This window comes from Leptosomus discolor, chromosome 20, assembly GCF_034619465.1.
Source record: "Leptosomus discolor isolate bLepDis1 chromosome 20, bLepDis1.hap2, whole genome shotgun sequence".
NCBI lineage: Eukaryota > Metazoa > Chordata > Aves > Leptosomiformes > Leptosomidae > Leptosomus > Leptosomus discolor.
Window position 1 is genome coordinate 4,345,047 of NC_141410.1, and position 20,629 is coordinate 4,365,675.

The 20,629-nt window shown below is 59.7% G+C and overlaps 2 protein-coding genes across 2 annotated transcripts; one reads left to right on the forward strand and one right to left on the reverse strand.

Annotated features, from left to right (window-relative positions):
* Window positions 1-297: 297 nt before the first annotated feature.
* On the reverse strand, window positions 298-10,490 carry ECE1 (endothelin converting enzyme 1). The gene is made up of 18 exons (XM_086476009.1): window positions 10,431-10,490; window positions 8,108-8,194; window positions 6,988-7,129; window positions 6,188-6,400; window positions 4,749-4,873; window positions 4,239-4,451; window positions 3,949-4,140; window positions 3,284-3,426; window positions 3,065-3,179; window positions 2,726-2,836; window positions 2,390-2,488; window positions 2,231-2,308; window positions 1,728-1,831; window positions 1,411-1,521; window positions 1,215-1,282; window positions 943-1,133; window positions 755-850; window positions 298-483 (listed from the first exon to the last, which is right to left on the reverse strand). Exons 1-18 carry the CDS (start codon window positions 10,488-10,490, stop codon window positions 307-309), a joined length of 2,325 nt encoding a protein of 774 aa, XP_086332135.1. The 3' UTR covers window positions 298-306.
* A 4,232-nt stretch (window positions 10,491-14,722) lies between these two features.
* Window positions 14,723-20,382, forward strand: ALPL (alkaline phosphatase, biomineralization associated). Its single transcript, XM_086476167.1, has 11 exons — window positions 14,723-14,780; window positions 14,868-14,987; window positions 15,623-15,738; window positions 16,368-16,542; window positions 16,634-16,809; window positions 18,181-18,324; window positions 18,470-18,539; window positions 19,218-19,352; window positions 19,633-19,824; window positions 19,910-20,029; window positions 20,129-20,382. The coding sequence occupies exons 1-11, from the start codon at window positions 14,723-14,725 to the stop codon at window positions 20,380-20,382; spliced, it is 1,560 nt and encodes a 519-aa protein (XP_086332293.1).
* The last annotated feature ends 247 nt before the right edge of the window (window positions 20,383-20,629 follow it).

The window sequence follows — 20,629 nt, forward strand, 5'->3', positions numbered from 1 at the left end:
GGAGCACCGCGTGTGTGAACACGAGGTAGTGCCCCTGGACGCACATGCCTCGACACGTGGCCCCGTCATGGCGAGAAAGAAAAGACCCCCAAATCGAAGTCATTTCACAAACGAGCGAGGGGATGAGGAGTTTTCACAGTGGATTGAACCTCAGACGATACCGGGGACAAGGGGCATCGCTCCGGCTGACAGCTGGGCAGTTCTGTGCACGGAGAAGTGGTTTGAGCCTCTCAAAAGGACCGGAAAAATTCAGCCATTGGTAGAGGACGAAGCAACTGGCAGCTGGTTCCCTCGGGTGCTCACCCGTCACCAGACTTCGCACTTCTTGGGGGGATTCATGGGGGAGCCGAGGGGGCAGCCAAAATGCTCCGCAAACTCCCGGGAGTTGGAGACCGTGCCGATGACACGGAAACGTGAGGGGCTGTGGGGGTCGGTGATGAGCCCCTCGTGCGAGCTCTCCGGCGTGCGAACTGAGCACCACACCTGCCAACGGAGGACGAGGGCCATGAGTGCCAGCGTCCGCTCGGTGCCGAACAGGACCTCCCCACTTGTGTGACTGGCACCAACACAGCTCAAGCTCCAGCTTTGTCTTGCTTTTTAACCAGCACCACCCCGATCCGGTTCTCCATCCACCACACAGCATCTCTGGAGACCTCAGGTTTGCCATCACGCCCACCCAACACCATCTGGGCACTCCTCCACTTCCAAAACAACCTGTGCATCCACCCTCCCTGCCCACCGCCAAGTGACCCACCTGCGCAAAGCCGACGAAGAAGAGCTGGTGGTTGGTGAGGCCAAGGGTTGGCAGGGTTTCCTCATCGCCGTTCTTTTTCAGCCAGTTTTGATATGCCTGGAGACCAGGGAGCACAGTGGGCTCAGGGGACAGCACTGATCCCACCACGCTGTGCCACCGGCCGCATCTCCCCAGCCCCATGGCCCTACCCGGTAGGCAGCCTTGAGGCCCCCGTTGTCAGCGATGTTCTCCCCGAGGGTGTGCTTGCCGTTGACAGCCTCGCCGTTGACGGTGTAGTTGCCGTACTGCTCCACCATGCACGCTGTCTGACGCTTGAAAGCCTCCACCGAGGAGTTCTTCCACCAGGGACGCAGGTTGCCATCCTTGTCATATTCCCGGCCTGCCAAAAACACAACAGGTCCTTCATCACCCTGCCAGCCACCCCTCCAGCAGCAGCCCACCTGCCTGGCCCTGGCCATACCTTGGTCATCGAAGGCATGCGTCAACTCGTGGCCCACCACCACGCCGATCCCACCAAAATTCAGCGACCTGCAGGAGGGCAGTGCCGAGATTTAGAGAGCAGCCGCTGCTCTCTGCAGCCATGAAATTCAGCGTCAGATTTTGGGATGGGAGGAAATTTGGGAATCCTGCCCTCCCCGTTTTCCATAGGCTCTTACTTGGGAGATGCACGGGTGTAAAAAGGGGCCTGGAGGATGCCGGCGGGGAAGACTATCTCGTTCTTGGTGGGAGAGTAGTACGCGTTGACTGTTGGAGGAGTCATGCTCCACCTGCAGGGACATGGACACGGCCAACATGGCAGCACAAACCCATCACCAACGTTTGCTCTGCCACCATCTCCTTATCACAGTGTAAAGCACTCGGCCCAAATTTAACTCCCCAAAACCAGCATAGTCTGGTGGACACCAAATCTCAGTGCTCCAGATATTGTGATATTCCCACGGAGTGCAACAGGGAAGTGGAGCAGAGGACTTACTGGTCCCGGTTTGGTGGTTTCCGGAGCTGGTCGGCGGTGACCCTGGCCGAGAAGTTGTAAAACTGCATGACGTTCTCAAAGTAGAGGTCGGGCACTGCCTCATACTACAAAAGAGCGAGGCGTGAGCTGCGCGCGGTGATTACCCAGCCCCGCTCCTCCCTCCGTGGTCATGTCTGAGCCTCTGGAGCCAACTGAGTTACAGCCGCTCTCATTTTTCCTCCTCTGCAACATCTGCAGAGTCTCAGGAGAGCAATGAATCACCGTCATGGAAAGCAGCTCCTCCCCTTCCCAGGCAGGGATCCCGAGGAGCCACAGCCACCCCACGGCTGGCCCGCAGCTCTCTGGGAAGTCCCCAGAGAAGGGATGAGAACATCAGTGAGACTAAGTTTCTGGAGGAAACTTGGGGTTCAAGGCTGCCCTGAGGCCATGGCGATGGGCACGTCCTGCACGTGCTAGTGGAGGCTGGGAACAGGAGACCCAGGGGACGCAGCTGACTGACTCACGTCATTAAAGACTTTATCCAGCTCCTTGGGGTCCATGATGAACTTGGGGTAGCCGATCATGTTGTAGATGGCATCTGCCTAGGGGGTGACAAGGACCAAAGTGATTTTGGGGCCTCCACCATCACAGTCTCCTCCCCAGCGCTGCTGCCAGCGCCTCACCTTCTCTTTGGCCGATTTCCTTGTCTCTTCATCCATCCACTGCAGCGTCTCCAGGCTTTCCTCGAAGGCTGTCTTAATCTCCGCAATCATTTCCTCTGCCTAGACAAAGCAAGGTGGTGCAACATCGGTCTGGAGAGCCAGCCTCCCACCTCAGGAAGTTCAAGGACCCTTCACATTGGTGGGGAGGAAGAGGCCGGGATGCCGAGACGGCACGCAGACCAGTGAAAGACCCGGTGACCAGAGGCACACGACAGACAAAAGGTAGGCAGAGAAACAGCGGCTGCCCCAGCCATCCACCATCGCGGTGGCTCGCACGCCGCTTGCTTGGGGACGTACCACCTGCTTGCTGTCCTCGGCAAAGGTGGCCTTGACAAACATGGCCCCCAGGGCGAAGCCCAGGTTGTTGTCTGTGTCGCTGATGCAAAATTTCCAGCGCGGGAGGCAGGTCTGCAGGGGACAAGAGGTGGTCGTCAGTGGTGACATGGCCAGAGGCCCCCACCTTCCCACCCCCTTGCCCTGCCAGGACACGATGTCCACATCCATCCCCCCATGCTGGAGCTGTCACCCCAAAACCTGCCCCACATCCTATTTTTTGGATGCAACGTGATGGGCACTTGGCTTAAAGCTGTCAGCATTTTAACAGCTATTTGGGGGCGTTGGGGGCTCCACCCTTACCTTCTTCGTCCCATACATCACTTCCATGAATTTTTCCTCCGCATCCTGGAAGCGCTGGTCAAGGAAGGGGCTGGTTTTCCGCACCAAGTTCCAGATCATGTAGTTGTTGAGGAGACTGTGGCAAGAGGCGATGAGCGGGCACAGCAGGACGTGCCTGCCCACCCTGGGCACCCCTCTCCGTGGGCATGGGGGTGCCCTCCCAACGCTGGGGGCTCTCACCATTTATCCGTGGCCAGGATGAGGTCCGAGACCTGCTCCAGGTACTCCTTGGCGTAGACCACGACGGGCTCTGACTCGTTGAGCTCCACAGGGTAGAAAACCGTGGAGAGGAAGGGCATCCAGTCCACGGCCGGCGCCAGCTCCTGCAAAAGCCATGCCGCTGCTATGGACCCAAAAAAACCATCAGACAGTGGGTAGCAGCCGCTTCCCAAGCTGGAAGCCGCTGCCTCAGCCCCTCTTTGAGGGATTCGGCTGATTTGGCAGGGACCAGTTCCCATAACAGCAGCATCCTCCAAAGGTCGGAGGGGAGTAAACAATTTCCTCCCGCAAAGGAAAAGAAAGTGGGGCGGGTGTCAAAAATGTTGACACAAGCCATTAGGGCTCCTTTGGGGACACGGGGAAGTGACCGGGCTGACGTCCACATCTGGGAGGGCGTTAGTGCCGTGGCAGGATGGCCGCCAGCCCCGGGGGTGGTCCGGAGGCTGGGAGGAGCGGGTCAGGGTGGGATTTCCCCAAGGAGGACATGAGCGAAGCTCTTGCACAAGAGCTTCCCAGGCGGTGTTGGCTGGCGTCAGGCTTCCTTGGAAGAGCTGCGTCACCTCCATCCGTCCGCCCCGCTTCCCAAACCACGGCGGAGCAGGGAGGCTCACCAACTCCGTCCCTACCTTTAGGTCACCAGCCGTCATTTTATGGTAGATGACCTCCTCATCCCGGTGCTTCTCCTGTGGGATGGTGATGTTGGCCAACGCTGTCTCGAAGTCCAAGATCTGCTGCATCTGCTGCCGTGTTGACTCCTCATCGGTGCCTCCCAGGAACATCCCCAGCTGCACCATGTAGTTCAGGTACCCAGCAAGCACCTACGTGGTAGGACAGCAGGGTGGATCAGCACGGTGGGTGCCACCCACCCACCCACCACACCTTCCCAGCAAAGCGAGATTTCCCCCAACAACCTTACTTTCTCATTCTCCGTCTTGTTCAGGTAGTAATCCCGCGACGGCAGGCCTAACCCCGACTGATCCACCTGGATGACGTTGCTATTGGAGTTTTTGGAGTCGGCGCTGACGTAGACGGAGAAGAAGGGCGAGGTGCGGTAATGCGCCGTCACCTCCCGCAGTGTCGCGTTGAAGTTGTCCCCTGCCCAGGGACCTGTGATGTTCCAGCCACCCAGCTGGTGAGAGACAGCAACCGGCTTTTGGGTAAGGAACAACCACCTGGAGTTACTTAAATATCCCCCGCAATACCATCCTCGGGGGGGAAACATCTGGCAACGGGGCTAAAAAGCCCAGGAGAGGCCAGACTTGCCTATAAATCCATAAATGCCTGCCTCCCGCCTGCCCTGGGGGATGCTCTTCCCTGGGAAGCACCAGGAATGGTGTCTGGAGGGGGCTGGCACTGCCCGTAAATGAGCTTTTCCCCCTAATTTTGCAGAGGGAAACCAGCTTTTCCAACAAGGAAGGGGCCGAACCTTTTGGATGAGCTCCACGAGCGGGGTGGCGCGCAGCTCCTCGATCTTGCTCTCGTTCATGCAGGCTTGGTAATAACGCTGCGCCTTGCGCTCCGCCTCGCTCGACATGTTGGCCGTGGTGTTTTCTGCAGGAGTTACCCAGGGGGGCTCATGGGGTCCCCCAGGGACAGGCATGCCCTCCCACAGGGCCTGCCGATGCACGCCAGAGCCCCCACCCTTCCACTGGAGAAATATTCAGCCCCATTTGGGGCAAAGCCAGGCTCCAAAAAGGCACAGAGGATTGCCCTGCCTGTCCCCCCCTGTGCCCCCAAGAACATCCCACGGCCCCCAGCCCTTCCTGTCCTCTTGGCCCCCATCTCCTTTCCCACCCACAGCGACTGCTCCAGCTCTTTGGAGCAGAAAGATAAAGAAAGAAAAAACAAAAAGCATTTTTCCAGCAGCTCTGATGTTCCCAGCATCATCCAGCCCCCCGCGCTGCCCTTGCCCCCGTGCTGGTGCTCCCCAGCCCTACATTATTTATTCCTGCAACAAGAAATAATAAACTCATTTTTCTCCTCTGCCTCTAAAACCATCCTTTTATTTCCACCCCCCTCTAAAATTCCGCTTCCCCAGAGAGTTGGGGTTTAATTTTAATTTTTTTATTTTCCTCATGACACAGCTTGCACCTTTGGCTTCCCAGCTGTGCTGTTTTATTGACTAAAGGTCCCTCAGCTCCAAGGAATTCAAGGAAATGCCGAGCACGACCGCTTGGCTAGAGGCCCAGTCCCTTCTCCCCGGTAAAACCAGTGCCAGATTTCTGTGGGAAGAGCTGGGGACAAAGCCATTCCCGTGCCACCCCCCTTCTCCTGAAAGACAACACTCTTCCCAAACCTTCTCTTTTCAGATAATCAGCCCCAGCACAGTGGAAAGTGCTGATAAGGAGCCAGTTGTTTGCTCAAAGCTTGAACAAACCGTCCCCGCCAGCTGCTTGGATAAGCCGCCCCGCTTTGGTGTTCGCACGCAGAGGCTGAGCCTGGGATCCTCCCTCTGCTGGGGGAGTTTTGGCCCCCCAAAATGGTCAGATTTTCAGCCAGCTCCCCAAAAAGGCTGCCCACAACAGCTAGAAGCTAGAGCGGGAGGAAAAAACCCATATCCTTGGGGTGATATTGGGGTGCAAATCTCGAATTTCAGAGCTCCTGGGAACACCGCCATGGGATTTGCAGAGCAGAGGCCGGGATCCACCAAATTGCTGCAACACCCAAAAAAATCCCAGGGGCATCCAGGAGAGCAAACACAGCCGGGATCTGCTTCCCAACGTCCTCGCAGCACATGCGTCACGGATTGGTTTGACGCTGGGGTTTGAGTCCAACCTTTCCTCCCCAAGGGCATGTTTCCAGCACCCCCTGGACCTAACGGGGCTTCTTGGCACTGTGAGGGTCTCGCCACTCCCACGTACTCACCCAGCAGATGCTTCATGATGGCCTGGTTATGCTCCCAGAGGTTGTTGAAGGTCCCCCAGCGTGAGTGGCCATCAGGGAGGGGGTTGGCCTTGATCCAGCCCCCGCAGGCGTAGCCAAAAAAGTCCTCGCAGGGATTCACCGTCCGGTCCAGCGAGCTGAGGATGGAGCTGGTGACGGAGATACAGGCTTCTGACAGGCACACGGTGGGCGGCCCTGGAGGTGGGAACAATGGGTTCAGCTCCTCCACCACGGCATGATGAGCCGCACCAGGGAGGATCCTGATCCACAACGAAGGACATGGATAAATATCCCATCCGGTGCTCGAGCATCCTGCCCTGTACCTTAACATCTTGCTCCAGGGCAAGCCATACAGAGCAGCGTCCCACCCCATGCCTGAGCATCCTGCCCCATCATCCCATCCCATGGCGAGGGATGCGGGCAAGCACCTCATCTTATGCCCAAGCGTCCTGCCCACAGCCCGAGCATCCCACCCTGGGGTGAAGGATGGGGGCAGACACCCCATCAAGCTCCAGGGTAAACGATGCAGACGAGCATCCCATCCTGCACCGCAGCATCACGTCCTGGGGCAAAGGATGCAGGCAAGCACCCTGTCTTGTGCCCAAGCATCCCACCCCACACCTGAGCATCCTGCCTGGTACCCAAGAATCCCACCCTGCGGCGAGGGATGCGGATGAGCATCCCCCATCCTGCACCCAAGCATCCCATCCCAGATCCACCCCCCTCCAGTAACCTACCCCAGTCAAGGGGGTAGGACACCTGTGCGGGTACAAGGGACTTACGAGCTCTGTACTGGAAGATGAGACCCAGCAGACACGCCGCCAGCACGGCCGCCAGCACCCCCACCAGCACCACGAGCTGCTTCTCAGCACGCGTCCGCTCAGCCCAGCACCCCAGGCTGCTCCTTGAGCTGCGGAAGTTCACCTGGGGGAAAAGCAGCGTCGTTTCCCCACCGGTGGAAAAACCCACCGACGCATCCCCCATTTTGCTTCCTACAGCCCACGGCACAAGCTCGGCCCCCAGTGAGGGAGCCGGCACGGTTCAGGCTGGGAAAGGCGGCAGCTGCCTTCCAGAAACTGGCCAGGAAGGGCTGCACAATGGCAGGAAAGGGAGCGGGGCAAGCGTTTCGTCAGGCTCACCTGCTACCCCATGCCACCCCAAACCCCTGCTCGAGGACAGCTGTAACCCCCTGGGTGTCCCCATCCCCGTCCCCATCCCCACCGCCAGCACTGGCACAGGGTGGGGGCCGCAGCAGCAGTGGGAAGTGCCGTAACAGGATACTCCAGCTCGGCCGAAAAACATCCCCAGGAAACACCCCGATGCAACGGTGAGCGGAGATGGCCCCACCGGGAAAGTAAAAACAAGGAGAGCTCTGATTTTGGGGGCAGAAAAACCCATTTGAGGCAGAGACCAATGGGGCTGAGAGCAGGGCCAGCACCAAGAGCATCGCTCCAGCCCCAAATCTTTTCCGGCAAGGCTGGATGCTGGCAGCCATGGGGATTTTTTTCTTGCCACCCTCAGCCCTTCATAAGTTGCTTTCCCGCAGCTCAGGGAGGAATTAACCTAATCCCCTTTTGTGCGGGACAAAGCTCCCACCGCCACGTTAATTGCTTGTCCCAGCCACACCGGGAAGGGGTTCGGCCAGCAGAAAAACTGGGTTCTGGGGCATCGCCAACAGCCAAGCCAGGATCCAGCCCCACAGGCTCTCCCGTCGCTGGTGCCAAGTCCTGGGAAGGGAGCAAAGGGCGGCAGCAGCAGCAGGAGCCGACATGGCTCTGCCCATGCCGGACTTTGCCCCACGGAAGGTTTCCCAGGTGGAAAACCTCCCTACAACCCCCTTTGCTGCTTGCTAGGACCTAAAAGCCCCTTCCCAACCCCCCCCAAATACAGATGAAGCCCTACCTGGAAGCCATTGGGGTACGCATCGCCTTCGCTGATGGAGTCCAGGGGGTCTTCATCGTCCAGCGTCGCCCGCTTGTAGGTCGACATCTGCACAGGGAGATGGGCAAACAGAGGCACGCTCAGTGGCTCAGGGTCGAGGAAGAGGAAGGAGGACGAGGAAGGAATCTTCACCTTCTAAAGCTGCTGCCTCCTCCTCCAGGGAGCTAAATCCCGAATGGCTCCAGGGTAGTAAAGCGCTAAACAAACGCCGGAGGAAGGTTATGGAAAGCAAAGAGGGCTGGAGCCAAAAGCTGAGCAAAGCCCGAACCCGCCTCGCTTTCCCCCGGGGCCCGGTTGTGCAACCTCCCCTTCAGCCTGGAATAAAGCCCGTTCCTCCTCCACCGGCTCCGGCCCGGCAACAGGGAGAGGGACACTCCCCGTGCCAGGGACCCACAGTGTGCTGGGGACCTGAGAAAGGCTGGTAGCGGAGAAAATGGCTTTTCACCCCGAAACTACCGACTCACTCATGCTCCACACCCCGTCTGCGAACCGTGAGCACCTGGAAACACCCCTCTGAGCACCCAAAGGAGACAGCACCTTGAAGTCAGGCTGCTGACGGACTCCCTGCCAGCTCCTTGTCCCTCAGGCGTTATCTTGCGCCGGTGCCCAGCTCTTATCTTGTCCCCCAGCAGAAAAACAAGGGGAAACCTCATGGGTTGGCAGCCAGCCTTTATCGTGCTGCCGCCATCGTTTCCTTCCCCTACTCGGCACAGCCCTGCCACCCAGCCGGGTTGTCTCTCACCAGGGAAAATCACCACTGCTGAGAGGGTAAGCACCCTAAAAATCCACCCTGATCCCTGCCACCGATGGGCAGAGTGGCCCTGGTCACAACCCTTTGCCCCAAACGCAGCACCAAGCAGGGGTTTCCACCCATCTGGATGTCCCCGTCCCACTGCCATCATCCCCAAAGGGACACTGAATTGATCTGAACCCAGCACAGGTGTGCCTCAGTTTCCCCTGGCAGGAAGGGACATGCAATGAAAGCGCCAGTTCTCAGCCCCGTTTCTGATAACAACCTTCCCAAACCTCCCCTTGCAGAATTAATAACGAATCCCATCCTCTCCCTGGATCCCAAATTACACCCTCGGTTTAATTAACCACAAAACCCACCTGAGGAAGAAAAAGGGTTAAAAGAAAAAGGCAGTTTCCTTCCTTGCTTGTGCAAAAAGCTCCCTTTCTAGCCTCAAAAATCTCCCCCCGGGTGCCCACTTCGAGCCTGCAAACCTTGAGATGAAAAAGCTTTAACTGCAAGATTTTATCACTGGTGAAACTTGGTTTTATATTGTTTTTTTCCAACCCCTTTCACTTTTTCCCCTTGTTTTTTTACACTTCACACATGGCTGAAAGTCGCAGCTCCGGGCACGAATCCCCACTCCCACGGGGCAGGGGGGTGGTGGTGGCGGGGTGTCCACAAAGCCCCTATAGCTCCAGAGTACCAAATTCCTGGAGTCCCAGCTTTTGGCCAAGGCTTTCACTCCATTTCCTGAGGAAATGAAGTTGGGGATTTTTTTCCAGCAATCCCCCACCCCGCCTGCCCCAGCCTGAAAACAGCAGGAAAAAGGGAAAGCGGCAAAAAAAAAAAAAAAAAAAATCAAAAAAAAGCACCACAACACCAAATCCACCCCAAACCCCTCGGTTTCGCTAGGGATGGGCTGGCTCAACCCCGTATGAGACATCAGAGAATCCAAGTCGAGCTTGAACACCCCCCCCAAAAAAAAAACCGCCCCCCCATCAACCCCCAGCATCCTTAATTCGGTGGAAATTGGGTATTTTTAGCACCTGTACCCCCCCCCTTTCCCCCATATCGGGCGCAGCGGGGCACAGCAGCACCCATGAGTGCCCCCCACCCCTGGGTGGTCCCCAGCTCGCGAAGCAGGAACACCCCTTTTTTGGGTCAAAACAGGGTGTTTTTTGTTTCTCCCCGCCCCCCCCCCCCCCCCCCCCCCCGTTCCGTTGTTTGCTTAAATCACAACAAAACCGCATTTCCCCAGCTCCAAGGGGGGGGACGGGGGCACCCAAGGGTGCCGGGGGAGAGGGGAAGCACCCACACTTCACACCCACACCCCCCCACAGCCGAGGGATTTTTTTTTTTACTCTCTTTATAAAAGTCCTCAGAGGGCCTTAAATCGCCTGGTTTTCCCCCAAATCGCCTCTTCGCCTTATAAAACAATAAACACCACGTGCTTCGAGCCCGCACGCCCCAAGGAAGGTCCTGGGGGGGGGGGGGGGGGGGGGGGCACCCACCACGCCACTCACCCCACCACCCTGGAGGGGAGCCCCTCACCCCGCCATCGGGGCGCCCCGAACCGCCGCCGCTCGCTTTCAATTCCCGCCCGGGCGCCATTTCGGAGCAACCACCGCCGCTGCGGTGGGCGATGGCGTTTCTCCCACCCCTCCCCAGCCCCCCAGTTTCATCCCAACCTCCTCCCACCCCAAATCACACCCCCCCCCCCAAACCCCCACCTAGCTGAGCAGCCGCCCCCCGCCTCCCCCCCCCAGCACCCATGGGTGCCCCCTGCACCTCCACGGCCTGAAGTCAGCAGCACCCACTGAGGCTCAGCCTTTTAATTAAGATGCTCGGGGCTAGTTAGCAATGCCTCGTGTTAATTAGGGGCTCTGGGGTTAATTAGGGGTGCTGGGAAGGGGGTTTGGGTGGGCACCCAGTTTCAAAGGGAGCCCTGGGTGCGGATAAATAATTAAAAAAAAAAAAAGCGTAAAAAGGAGCAAAAAAGAGTTAAAGTTTGCAAAAAAAAAAAAAAAAAAAAAGGGGGCGGGGGGAAGAGCCCAGTTTGGGCTTGTTTGCAAACAGCCCCCCCAAAGTGTGTGAGGGGGGCACCCCTGCACCCCTCTCCTTGCAGAGGGGAACCCGGTGCAAATCTCCGCGGTTTTGGGTCAAGGGCTGGGTGCTGGGGACGGGGGCGGGGGGGGTGGGGGGGCACCCATTTTGGTGTCCCCACCCTGGGGACCTGCTGGCTGCAAAGCAAACCCGGCTGGAGGAGTCGATGGGGGGGGGGGGAGGGCACCCGGGGGTGCTAAGGGGTGCATGGGGGTCCCATGGGGTGCAATGGGGGTCCCTTAGGGGTGCAATGGGGGATCCCAGGAGGGTGCAATGGGGGTCCCATGGGGTGTAATGGGGGGTCCCCTGGGGGTGCAGTGCGGCATCCCATGGGGGTGCAATGGGGGTCCCTTGGGGGTGCAATGCGCATCCCTTGGGGCTGCATGGGTGTCCCGTGGGGTCGCCATGGGCATCCCACGGAGACTCATCGCCGCGCGGCCCCGTTTGGCCAAGTGACCCAGACTGGACCATCTCCGGATTCGGGGTGTCGGCTGGGTCCCCCCACTCACCATGGCTGCCACCCCGCTCCCGCCGGCCTCGGCCCCCGTTGGGGCGAGCACCCGCCTGAGCCCCGGCGCAGCTCGTTACGCCGCTGCGGCCTACGAGGGTGACGAAGGGTGACGAGCAAAGGATGTACCTGGGATGGGAAAACCAATGGGGCCGACGGAGGGACGGGCTTCCTCGCTCGCCTGCTTAACTCTTTCGAGGGGCCCCAAACCCCATTTTGGGGGTCCCCCCCGTCCCCCCCAGTGGCTGCCAGCATCCCCCCCCCCCCAGTAAATCACCGCCGCTCGCTCCCCCGCGAAGGGATGCGGTGTTTCTCCTGGGAGCGTGCGAGCGTTGCCGTTCACAAGCGTGCGAGCAACGCTGCAAGCGCCCCATCCTGCAAGCAGGCGGTTGTGTGCAGGCGTGCAAGCGCGCGGGCGTGCAAGCGCGCGCGCTTGTGCCAACAGGCAAGCGTGCGACTGTGCCAGCACGCGCTTGTGCGAGCGAGCGGTTCTGCAAACAGCTTGGCACGCGGTTGTGCACGGGGGCACGCGCGCGCGCGCACGCGAGCGTGAGCCACGGGCGACCGTGCGAGCGCACGAGCGCGCGTGCGAGCTTGCGAGCCCGCGATTGTTGTGCCAGCGCACAAGCACGCGATCGCGCGAGTGTGCACGCACCCAATCGTGCAAGCCTGCAATTTTGCGAGCGTGCAATTGTGCGTGCTTATAAGTGTGCAAGCGTGCAAGCATGCTCCCACGGTGCAACCTTGCTCCCCCCCCCCCCCCCGCCGTGTGTTTAACAGCCCCTCGAAGGGTTTGGGGGTTCAAGCCTGGCGGGGTTCGTGCCCACAGCCTCGCAGCGAGGAGTTCCCCGGATCCCTAAGGAGCTTTTTAATCAGCTTTTCATCACCAGCTGCCTTGCACGTGGGTGTGACAGGGATCGGGACACACACACACACACACACACACACACACAGTGCCACCACCGCAGCCCCCCCTGTGCCCCACCGGCGGGCTGAGCACTGACACACTCATCTCACGCGTGGGGCTGCAAACCGCTTTGCTGAGCTGCGAAAGCGCTGGTGGGGGGGGGGGGGGTGTGCAAAAGGCCGGGGGGGATGGGGTGGGTTGGGGGGTACTGAAGTGGGGGGGAGGGCATGTGCCGGAGGGTCTGCAGGAGTCGTGCCCGTCCCCGTGGCGTCCGGGGCGGTGTTGGGACACCCTTGGTGACACCCCGAAGCTTTCCGGGTGGGGATTTTTGGGCAGAGACCGCCACCTTCTGGGAAGCCACTCGCGGCTCCACGGAGCACCATGGTTTCCCCCCTCCTCCACCCCCGCCCCGATGGGGAAACTGAGGCAGGGGACGGCGTCAACCCCCTGCCCCGGCGAGGACGCCTGGTTTATGGTAGGACCTACAGGAAAGCCCCTTCTGGGAGGGCGCACTCGTGGGCTGCAGCCCGCGGGGGGAAACTGAGGCAAGGGGGGACACCACCCCCACCCCCCACCCCCAAACCACACTCATGTCGCTGGCACGTTTTGGGCGAAAATAACGCAAAATCTGGCAAAACACACACTTACCACCCCCCGGGGAAGCACCCCATTTTCCCCCCCTCCTGCGTGGCGGGGGAGGATGCTCAGCACCCCCAGCCAGGATTGGGAGCACCCCAGTCCTCCCAGTCCTCCCAGTAAAACCCGGCAGAGGGCATCAGTAAGCCCAGTTTGTTGCCTTTTCTCCCCCCCCCCCCCCCCCTCGCCTTGCTGGCGGCGGGGGGAGGGTGGAGGAAGGGGAGGAGGATGAGGAGGAGGCGAAGGCCGGGTGCGGGGGGGATTTAAGGGCTCGCTGTCCCCCCGGCCCGGCCTCCTCCCACCACCCAGGAGGGACGTGGGTGTCGGGACCCAAGTTTGTGCGGGTACGTGTGTGTGTGTGGCCCCCCCCCCGGCGGTAAGGACACCCCCGGGGCCACCGCTGGTCCCCCCGGGGGAGCGGGGGGTCCCTGGGGGGCGGGGGGGTTGCAACGGGGGGGGGCAGGGTGCGATGGGGATGCGGGGGGTGTGATGGGGACACGGGGGTGCAACGGGGACACGGGGGGAGTGATGGGGACACAAATGTGCAACAGGGCATGGGGGTGCAATGGTGCAACGGGGACACGGGGGTGCAACGGGGACACGGGGAGTGACGGGGACACAAGTGTGCAACAGGGCACGGGTGTGCAGTGGTGCAATGGGGACTCAAATATGCCACAGGGACATGGGTGTGCAATGAGGACATGGGCATGCGATGGGGACACGGGTGGAACGGGGACACGGGTGGAACAGGGACATGGGTGCATGATGGGGACACAGACATGTGGTGGGGACATGGGTGTGCAACAGGGACATGGGTGAGTGATTGGGGACATGGGCATGTGGTTGGGAGACAGGCGTGCAACAGGGACGCAGGCAGGTGATGGGGACACAGGTGTGCAACAGGGGCATGGGTGTGCGATGGGGACGTGGGCATGTGGTGAGGACACAAGCGTGCAACAGGGACACAGGCATGTGATGGGGACATGGGTGTGAGATGGGAACATGGGCGTGCAGTGGGGACACAGGTGTGCGACAGGGACATGGGCCTGTGGTGGGGACATGGGTGTGCAATGGGGACAGATGTGGAAGAGGGACACGGGTGCGCGATGGGGAATCGTATGTGCAATGGGGACATGGGCATGGAATGGGGACACACGAGGGGGGCATGGGCATGCAGCGGGGATGGGGGCACGGGATGGGGACACAGATGTGGGGTGGGGGCACAGATGTGGGATGGGACATGGGTGTGCAACAGGGACATGCGATGGGGACACGGCCACGTGATGGGTACAGGGACAGGCGATGGGGACATGGCCATGTGATGGGGACCCCGACGTGCAATTGGGACCTAGCTGTGATGGGGACACGGCCATGCAATGGGGACAGGGACACGCGATGGGGACCCAGCCACATGACAGGGACCCCACTGTGACATGTGCACGCGGGGGGCCGTGCCACCGTCCCCCAGCACCGGGTTGGTGCCAGCAAGGTGACGCCCCGTGGGGCTGGTGGCGGGGTGGGGAGCTGGCACGTCCCCAGGGGGTCACATCGTGGACCACGCGGGGAGGGGACACTTTGCTTGACTGAGCAGTGGGGCAAAGGTCCCAGTGGGGAAACTGAGGCACAGAGCGGGTGCTGCCGCTCCCCCCCGCAGCTCTCTCCTGTCCAGCGCCCGCTCAGCACCGCAGGATGAAGGCTCTCCTCCTCGTCCTCCTCGCCCAGTTCTGCTCGGCTTCTCTAATCCCCGGTAGGTGAGGTTTGGGGGGGGGGCAGCACCCCAAAAGTGGGTGCTGCTGGGTGCTATGGAGCCCGGTTTCCCCCTTTTCCCCGGCAGAGAGGGAGAAGGACCCCGAGTACTGGCGGGGGCAGGCGCAGGAGACGCTGCGGGCAGCCCTGCGCCTCCAGCGCCTCAACCAGAACGTGGCCAAGAACCTCATCCTCTTCCTCGGTGACGGTGAGACGGGGGCACCCACCCCGGGGTGGGCGGGGAGCGGGGGCTGCAGGGGATGGGGGCTGCGCTGAAGTGGGTGCTGCAAGAAATTGGGTGCCGTGGTGAATCGGGTGCTGTTAAAGTGGGTGCGGTGATAAAGTGGGTGCCATGGTAAACTGGGCGTGCGTTAGAGTGGGTGCAGTGATAGAGTGGGTTTGGGATAAACTGGGTGCTGGGATAAACTGGGTGCTGCAATGAATTGGATTTGCCAAAAAAAATGAGTGCTGCGGTGAACTGGGTTTGCAATAAGTTGGGGGCTGTGATAAATTGGGTTTGCGAAAAATTAGGTGCTGCAGTAAATTGGGTGCTACAATAAACTGTGTTTGCCATAAATTGGGTGCTGCGATAAATGGGGTTTGCAATGAACTGGGTGCTGCAGTGAACTGGGTGCTGCGATAAATTGGGTTTGCAATGAACTGGGTGCTGCGATCAATTGGGTGCTGCGATAAATCACGTGCCATAACAAACTCAGTTTGCGATAAACCGGGTTGGCGATAAACTGGGATGCTGGGATAAACTGGGTGCTCGCCGGCGTTGCGTGGCACCCGTGCGGCGAGCTGGCCCGTCCTCGGCGGGGAGCTGACGGGTGCCCTGGCCAGGCATGGGCGTCTCCACCGTCACGGCCGCCCGCATCCTCAAAGGGCAGCTGCAGAACCGCAAGGGCGAGGAGAGCCTGCTGGAGATGGACAAGTTCCCCTACGTCGCCTTGGCCAAGGTGAGCCCCCGCCCCGGGGACGTGACACCCACCGCAAAGTCACGGGCGGGCGGGCGCCATCGACCGGGAACCGAAATTAGGTCAGGGGCGGGAGAAGGGAGCTGGCTCTGGCGCCCGCTCGCCGTGCCAGGGTCCGGCCCGTGGGAACGGGGAGGGGGGGCAGGATGAGGCCGCCTGGCCTTGGGAAGCCACGGGACCCCCCTCCGCTTCTCCTGGGGTCATTTTGCTGAACAAAAGGGGTTTTTTTTTATTAAATTAGAAGTCCTGACCTCTCCCTGCTCTCTCCCTTTGCCCTGCGGGGGATGCTCGTGGTGGCGGCGTCTCTCTCCCTACCTAAAAACGGGTTGAAAAAAAGGCTAAAAGCATCAATGGGGGATGATGGGCAACCACGTTGGGGGGAGCAAGGGGCAAAATGGGGGGGGCAAGGGGCAAAAGAGGGGGGCTACAGGTGGGATGAGCGTCCCATGCAGCCAAACAGCATGGGGAGGGGAGCTCCAGGATGGGGATGATAGTGATGATGAAGCCAGCCCCGGGGTGGGGATGATGATGGTGGTGATGACAGCGTTGATGGTCATGACAGTGGTGATGGTGGTGATGATGATGATGGGTTATTTATCTCCCACCCCCAGACCTACAACACCAACGCGCAGGTGCCCGACAGCGCGGGCACAGCCACCGCCTACCTCTGCGGCGTCAAAGCCAACGAGGGGACGGTGGGCGTCAGCGCTGGCGTCACCCGCGACCGCTGCAACACCACCAAGGGCCAGGAGGTGACCTCCATCCTCCGCTGGGCCAAAGACGCAGGTGAAGGGTCGGTGGGTGCCGGGGGGGGGATGTTGTAAAGCGGTAGGGTTTGGGGGTGTTCCCACCATTGTCCCCTGAACTCGCGGTGCAGGCAAGGCGGTGGGCATCGTCACCACCACACGGGTCACCCACGCGACACCCAGCGCTGCCTACGCCCACTCCGCCAACCGCGACTGGTACTCGGATGGAGAGATGCCCCTGGACGCGCTGGAGGGCGGCTGCAAGGACATTGCCCGGCAGCTGGTGGAGAACATCCCTGACATCGAGGTAGGGATGGGGATGAGACCACCGGGGATGTGGGCTGGAGCCACCCAGGGATGGGGACAGGACCACCCAGGGGTGTGGGCTGGAGCCACCCAGGGCTGTGGATAGACATGGGACCAGGATCATCAATGGGTGAAGTGCTGCGACCCCCAGTACATGTTGGGCTGGAACCACTAGTGGGTGAAGAGCCAGAACCCCCAGGAGATGTTGGTCAGGGACCACCAAAGGGTGCAGGGCCAGGACTGTGAGTGGGTACAAGGCTAGGACCACCCCAGCAGATGTGACTCTGAGACCACCAATGGGTGCAGGACCAGGGCTGTGGGTAGATACGGGGCCAGGATCACCAACGGGAGCAGAGTTGGGACCCCCAGAAGATGTTGGACCAGGACCACCCAGGGGTGCAGGACTAGAACCCCCAGCAGATATAGGATGAGGACCACAACCCCCAGCAGATATGGGACCAGGACCACCCATGGGTGGGTTACCAGGACAATTGGGTGGATATGGGACCTGGACCACTGATGGCCACACCACCATCAGACATAGGGCTGGGACCACAAGCACCAGTAAGACCAGTCCCTCAAAAGCCCTCCCCACCCACCTCCTTTCTCATACTTCCCATACCCCAAACCCTCCATTTCCCCCCCCGATTCTGCCCCTTGCTGCGGATTTACGCAGAAATTCAGCCCTGTAAATAAATACTCTTCTGTCCTTCAAAATAGCCCCAAAGCAAAACACTTCAGCCTGTTATTTAGCTCTTTAATAGCCTCTTCTTCTGTTTTTTTTCCCTTTAATATAATTTTAACTATGTCCCAGGCTTGAAATAATTATATAGTGGGGAAAAGACATTTTTTCCCCCTTTTTTTTTGGCTTAATAATTTTGGCAGCGGTGTTTTGCAGCTTTATAATTCACCTTCTGCATGGAGAAAGAGCAAAGCGGGGGGAATAAAAAAAAATAAATCTCTGCTCAGTTATAAATAACAGAGGGCAAATAAATCGGGCTCCAAAGCAAACAGCGAAAGCCACGGGATGGGGCTCCGTCCTGGCGGGTTCACGCGGGGACCCCGATGTGGAGCATCCCTCCCACAGAGGGGGAGAAAAAAAAACTAAAAAGCCAAATTTGCTGCTGGAAATGGTTATTTTTGTCTTGGGGTTTAATTAATAGGAAGAGATTGAGGGTTATTTTGAGCGAGGTGAAATTCCTTGGGTGGTTTCACTCGCTTTTTTTTTTTTCCGTGCTGCGCCAGGGTTTTCCTGGACATCCCGCTTCGCCTCAGCGGGGTTTTTCCCTGTATTAAACCCAAACTGGGGGGAAAAAAATGGAAAATAATTAAAATTAATTTTAATGCATTTTTTCCCCCCCTCCCTTCGCAGGTGATCTTGGGCGGCGGGCGGAAATACATGTTCCCCAAAAACGCCAGCGACGTGGAGTATCCCCACGAGGACAAGCATCGGGGTACCCGCCTGGACCACAGGGACCTCGTCAAGGAGTGGCACGAGGTCAAGCCCTCTGGCAAGGTAACAGGGACATTTTTTGGGGGTACACACCCATCCCCCCACTGTAAGCCGTTCCCAGGGAGGGAGAATATTTTGGGAAGGGGGGTCTAAAGCACCCCTGGGGTTGACAGAAGCAATGGGGAGGTGACAACCTGCCTGTCCCCAGGTGGCCAAGTACGTGTGGCACCGGCGGGACCTGCTGGCGCTCAACCTCAGCCGCGTCGACTTCCTCCTGGGTGAGTCCCAGCACCCAAGGGTGCCCCGACCTCGACTGGGTGCTTGTGCAGGGGGTGGGGGGAGCAACCCCTGGCCTGTCCCAGGGTGCTGGGGCAGCTGGAGTGGCTGGTTACCCCCCCGAAGGAGGCTGCTACCCCCAAGGGATGTTGGTCCCTGCCAAAGATGCTGTAACCCCCCCCACGAGGGATGCTGCTGTCCCCCTGGGGATGTTGGTGCCCCCCAAAAGATGCTGGTACCTCCAAGGGGTGCTGGTACCATCCCAAAAGGTGCTGGTACTCCCTTGGGGATGTTGGTTCCACCCCTGGGGGTGCTCATACCCCCTCTAAAGATGCTGCTGCTCCCCCGGGGATGCTGGTACCCCCTCAAGGATGCTGGTACCCACCCCCAGGCGATGCAATTGCTGGGTTTTGGCCCACGGTGCAATTCCCCAGCCGAGTCAGGCTGCAGGGTTCGGCCGAGCTGGAGGAAGGAAGGGCTGGGAGCATCCCCCTGGCGCCTACCTAATCACCCTGGATCCGGTGGCGGGTGTAATGCTTGAGCCAGCAGAAGATACAGGCGGCGGTGCTGGATTTGGCCCTTTGTTTGTTTTTTTTTTTCCTGTTTGCTTGTTTTTTTGTTCTTTGGGTTTTTTTTTTTGGCTGGGGAAAGGATGTCCCCAGCAGTGTCACTGTCCCCAGGCCTCTTCGAGCCGGGTGACATGGTGTACGAGCTGGACAGGAACAACGAGACGGATCCGTCCCTCACTGAGATGGTGGCTGTGGCCATCAGGATGCTCCAGAAAAATCCCCGGGGGTTTTTCCTCCTGGTTGAAGGTGGGGGGGCGGTGTGTGTGTATGGGGGTGCAGAGGGGAGTAGAGGGGGGGATGGAGGGGGCAAATAAAGGGGATGGGGGAGGTTGCAAAAAGGGGGGACACAGGGGGCAGTGGGGGTGCAAAGGGGGGGATAAAGGGACCGATGTGGGATGCAGAAAGGGAGGACAAAGGGGACAAAAGGGGTGCAAAGGGGGGGAGTGATGCAAAGCAGGGAAGAGGAGGGCGATGGGGGATGCCAGGGGCCGCGGAGGGCGATGCCGAGCGGTGCCGGGGCTCGCAGGGGGCCGCATCGACCACGGGCACCACGAGGGGAAGGCGAAGCAGGCGCTGCACGAGGCGGTGGAGCTGGACCGGGCCATCGGGCTGGCCACCCGCCTCACCTCGCCCCAGGACACCCTCAGCGTCGTCACAGCCGACCACTCGCACGTCTTCACCTTCGGCGGCTACACCCCCCGCGGGAACCCCATTTTCGGTGAGTCCCTGCCGGGTCACGGAGCTGGGGGACAACGACAACCTTGGGGACGTCCCCAGCCTGCTGACGGTGCCACCGCCACCAGGTCTAGCCCCGATGCAGAGTGACGTGGACCGCAAACCCTTCACCTCCATCCTCTACGGCAACGGTCCCGGCTACAAAATCGTGGCAGGCGAGCGAGAGAACGTCTCCGCCGTGGATTTCGGTGAGTGTATTTTGGGGCAAAACCCCCCGAAGTTATTACAGCCTGGCCAAAAGGAGCGCTTTTTAAAAGTTAGTCTGATTTTTGGCTTTTTCACCCCAGCGCACGCCAACTACCAGGCGCAATCGGCCGTGCCGCTGCGCCAGGAGACCCACGGCGGCGAGGACGTGGCCGTCTTCGCCCGCGGCCCCATGGCCCATCTCCTCCACGGCGTCCACGAGCAAAACTACATCCCCCACGCCATGGCTTACGCCGCCTGCATCGGCTCCAACCGAGCCCACTGCAACGCCGCCAGCCGCCCCGCCGCTACCACCATCCTCCTGCCCTTCCTCGCCCTCCTCTTCCTCCTCTGCTAAAGCGCCTTTTTGCAAATCGTGGAGGGGGATTTATTTTTAATTCCTCTTTTTTTTTTTTTCTGGTGTTTTTTTTTTGTTTTTTTTTTTTTTTTTTTGTGGGTACCAGCGCCCAGAAAATGGAGAGAAAAAAGAAAGACTCAGCGGAGCAAAAGCAGCCGCCGGCGGTTTCGTACTGGGAGCTGCCTCTGTAAATACACGGTTCCTTCCCCTGTAATTAGCATCGTTGCCTACCCCATCCCAAACCCAC

Excerpts from the sequence above, each read along its gene's own strand:
- ECE1 (XM_086476009.1), bottom strand. The coding sequence starts at position 10,490 with ATGGCGCCCGGGCGGGAATTGAAAGCGAGCGGCGGCGGTTCGGGGCGC. Across the intron at positions 8,195-10,430 it reads CGGGGCGCCCCGATGGCGGG|ATGTCGACCTACAAGCGGGC; the intron begins GTGAGGGGCTCC and ends CTCCCTGTGCAG. Across the intron at positions 1,283-1,410 it reads TACACCCGTGCATCTCCCAA|GTCGCTGAATTTTGGTGGGA; the intron begins GTAAGAGCCTAT and ends GCCCTCCTGCAG.
- ALPL (XM_086476167.1), top strand. The coding sequence starts at position 14,723 with ATGAAGGCTCTCCTCCTCGTCCTCCTCGCCCAGTTCTGCTCGGCTTCT. Across the intron at positions 14,781-14,867 it reads CTCGGCTTCTCTAATCCCCG|AGAGGGAGAAGGACCCCGAG; the intron begins GTAGGTGAGGTT and ends TTTCCCCGGCAG. Across the intron at positions 19,353-19,632 it reads GTTTTTCCTCCTGGTTGAAG|GGGGCCGCATCGACCACGGG; the intron begins GTGGGGGGGCGG and ends CGGGGCTCGCAG.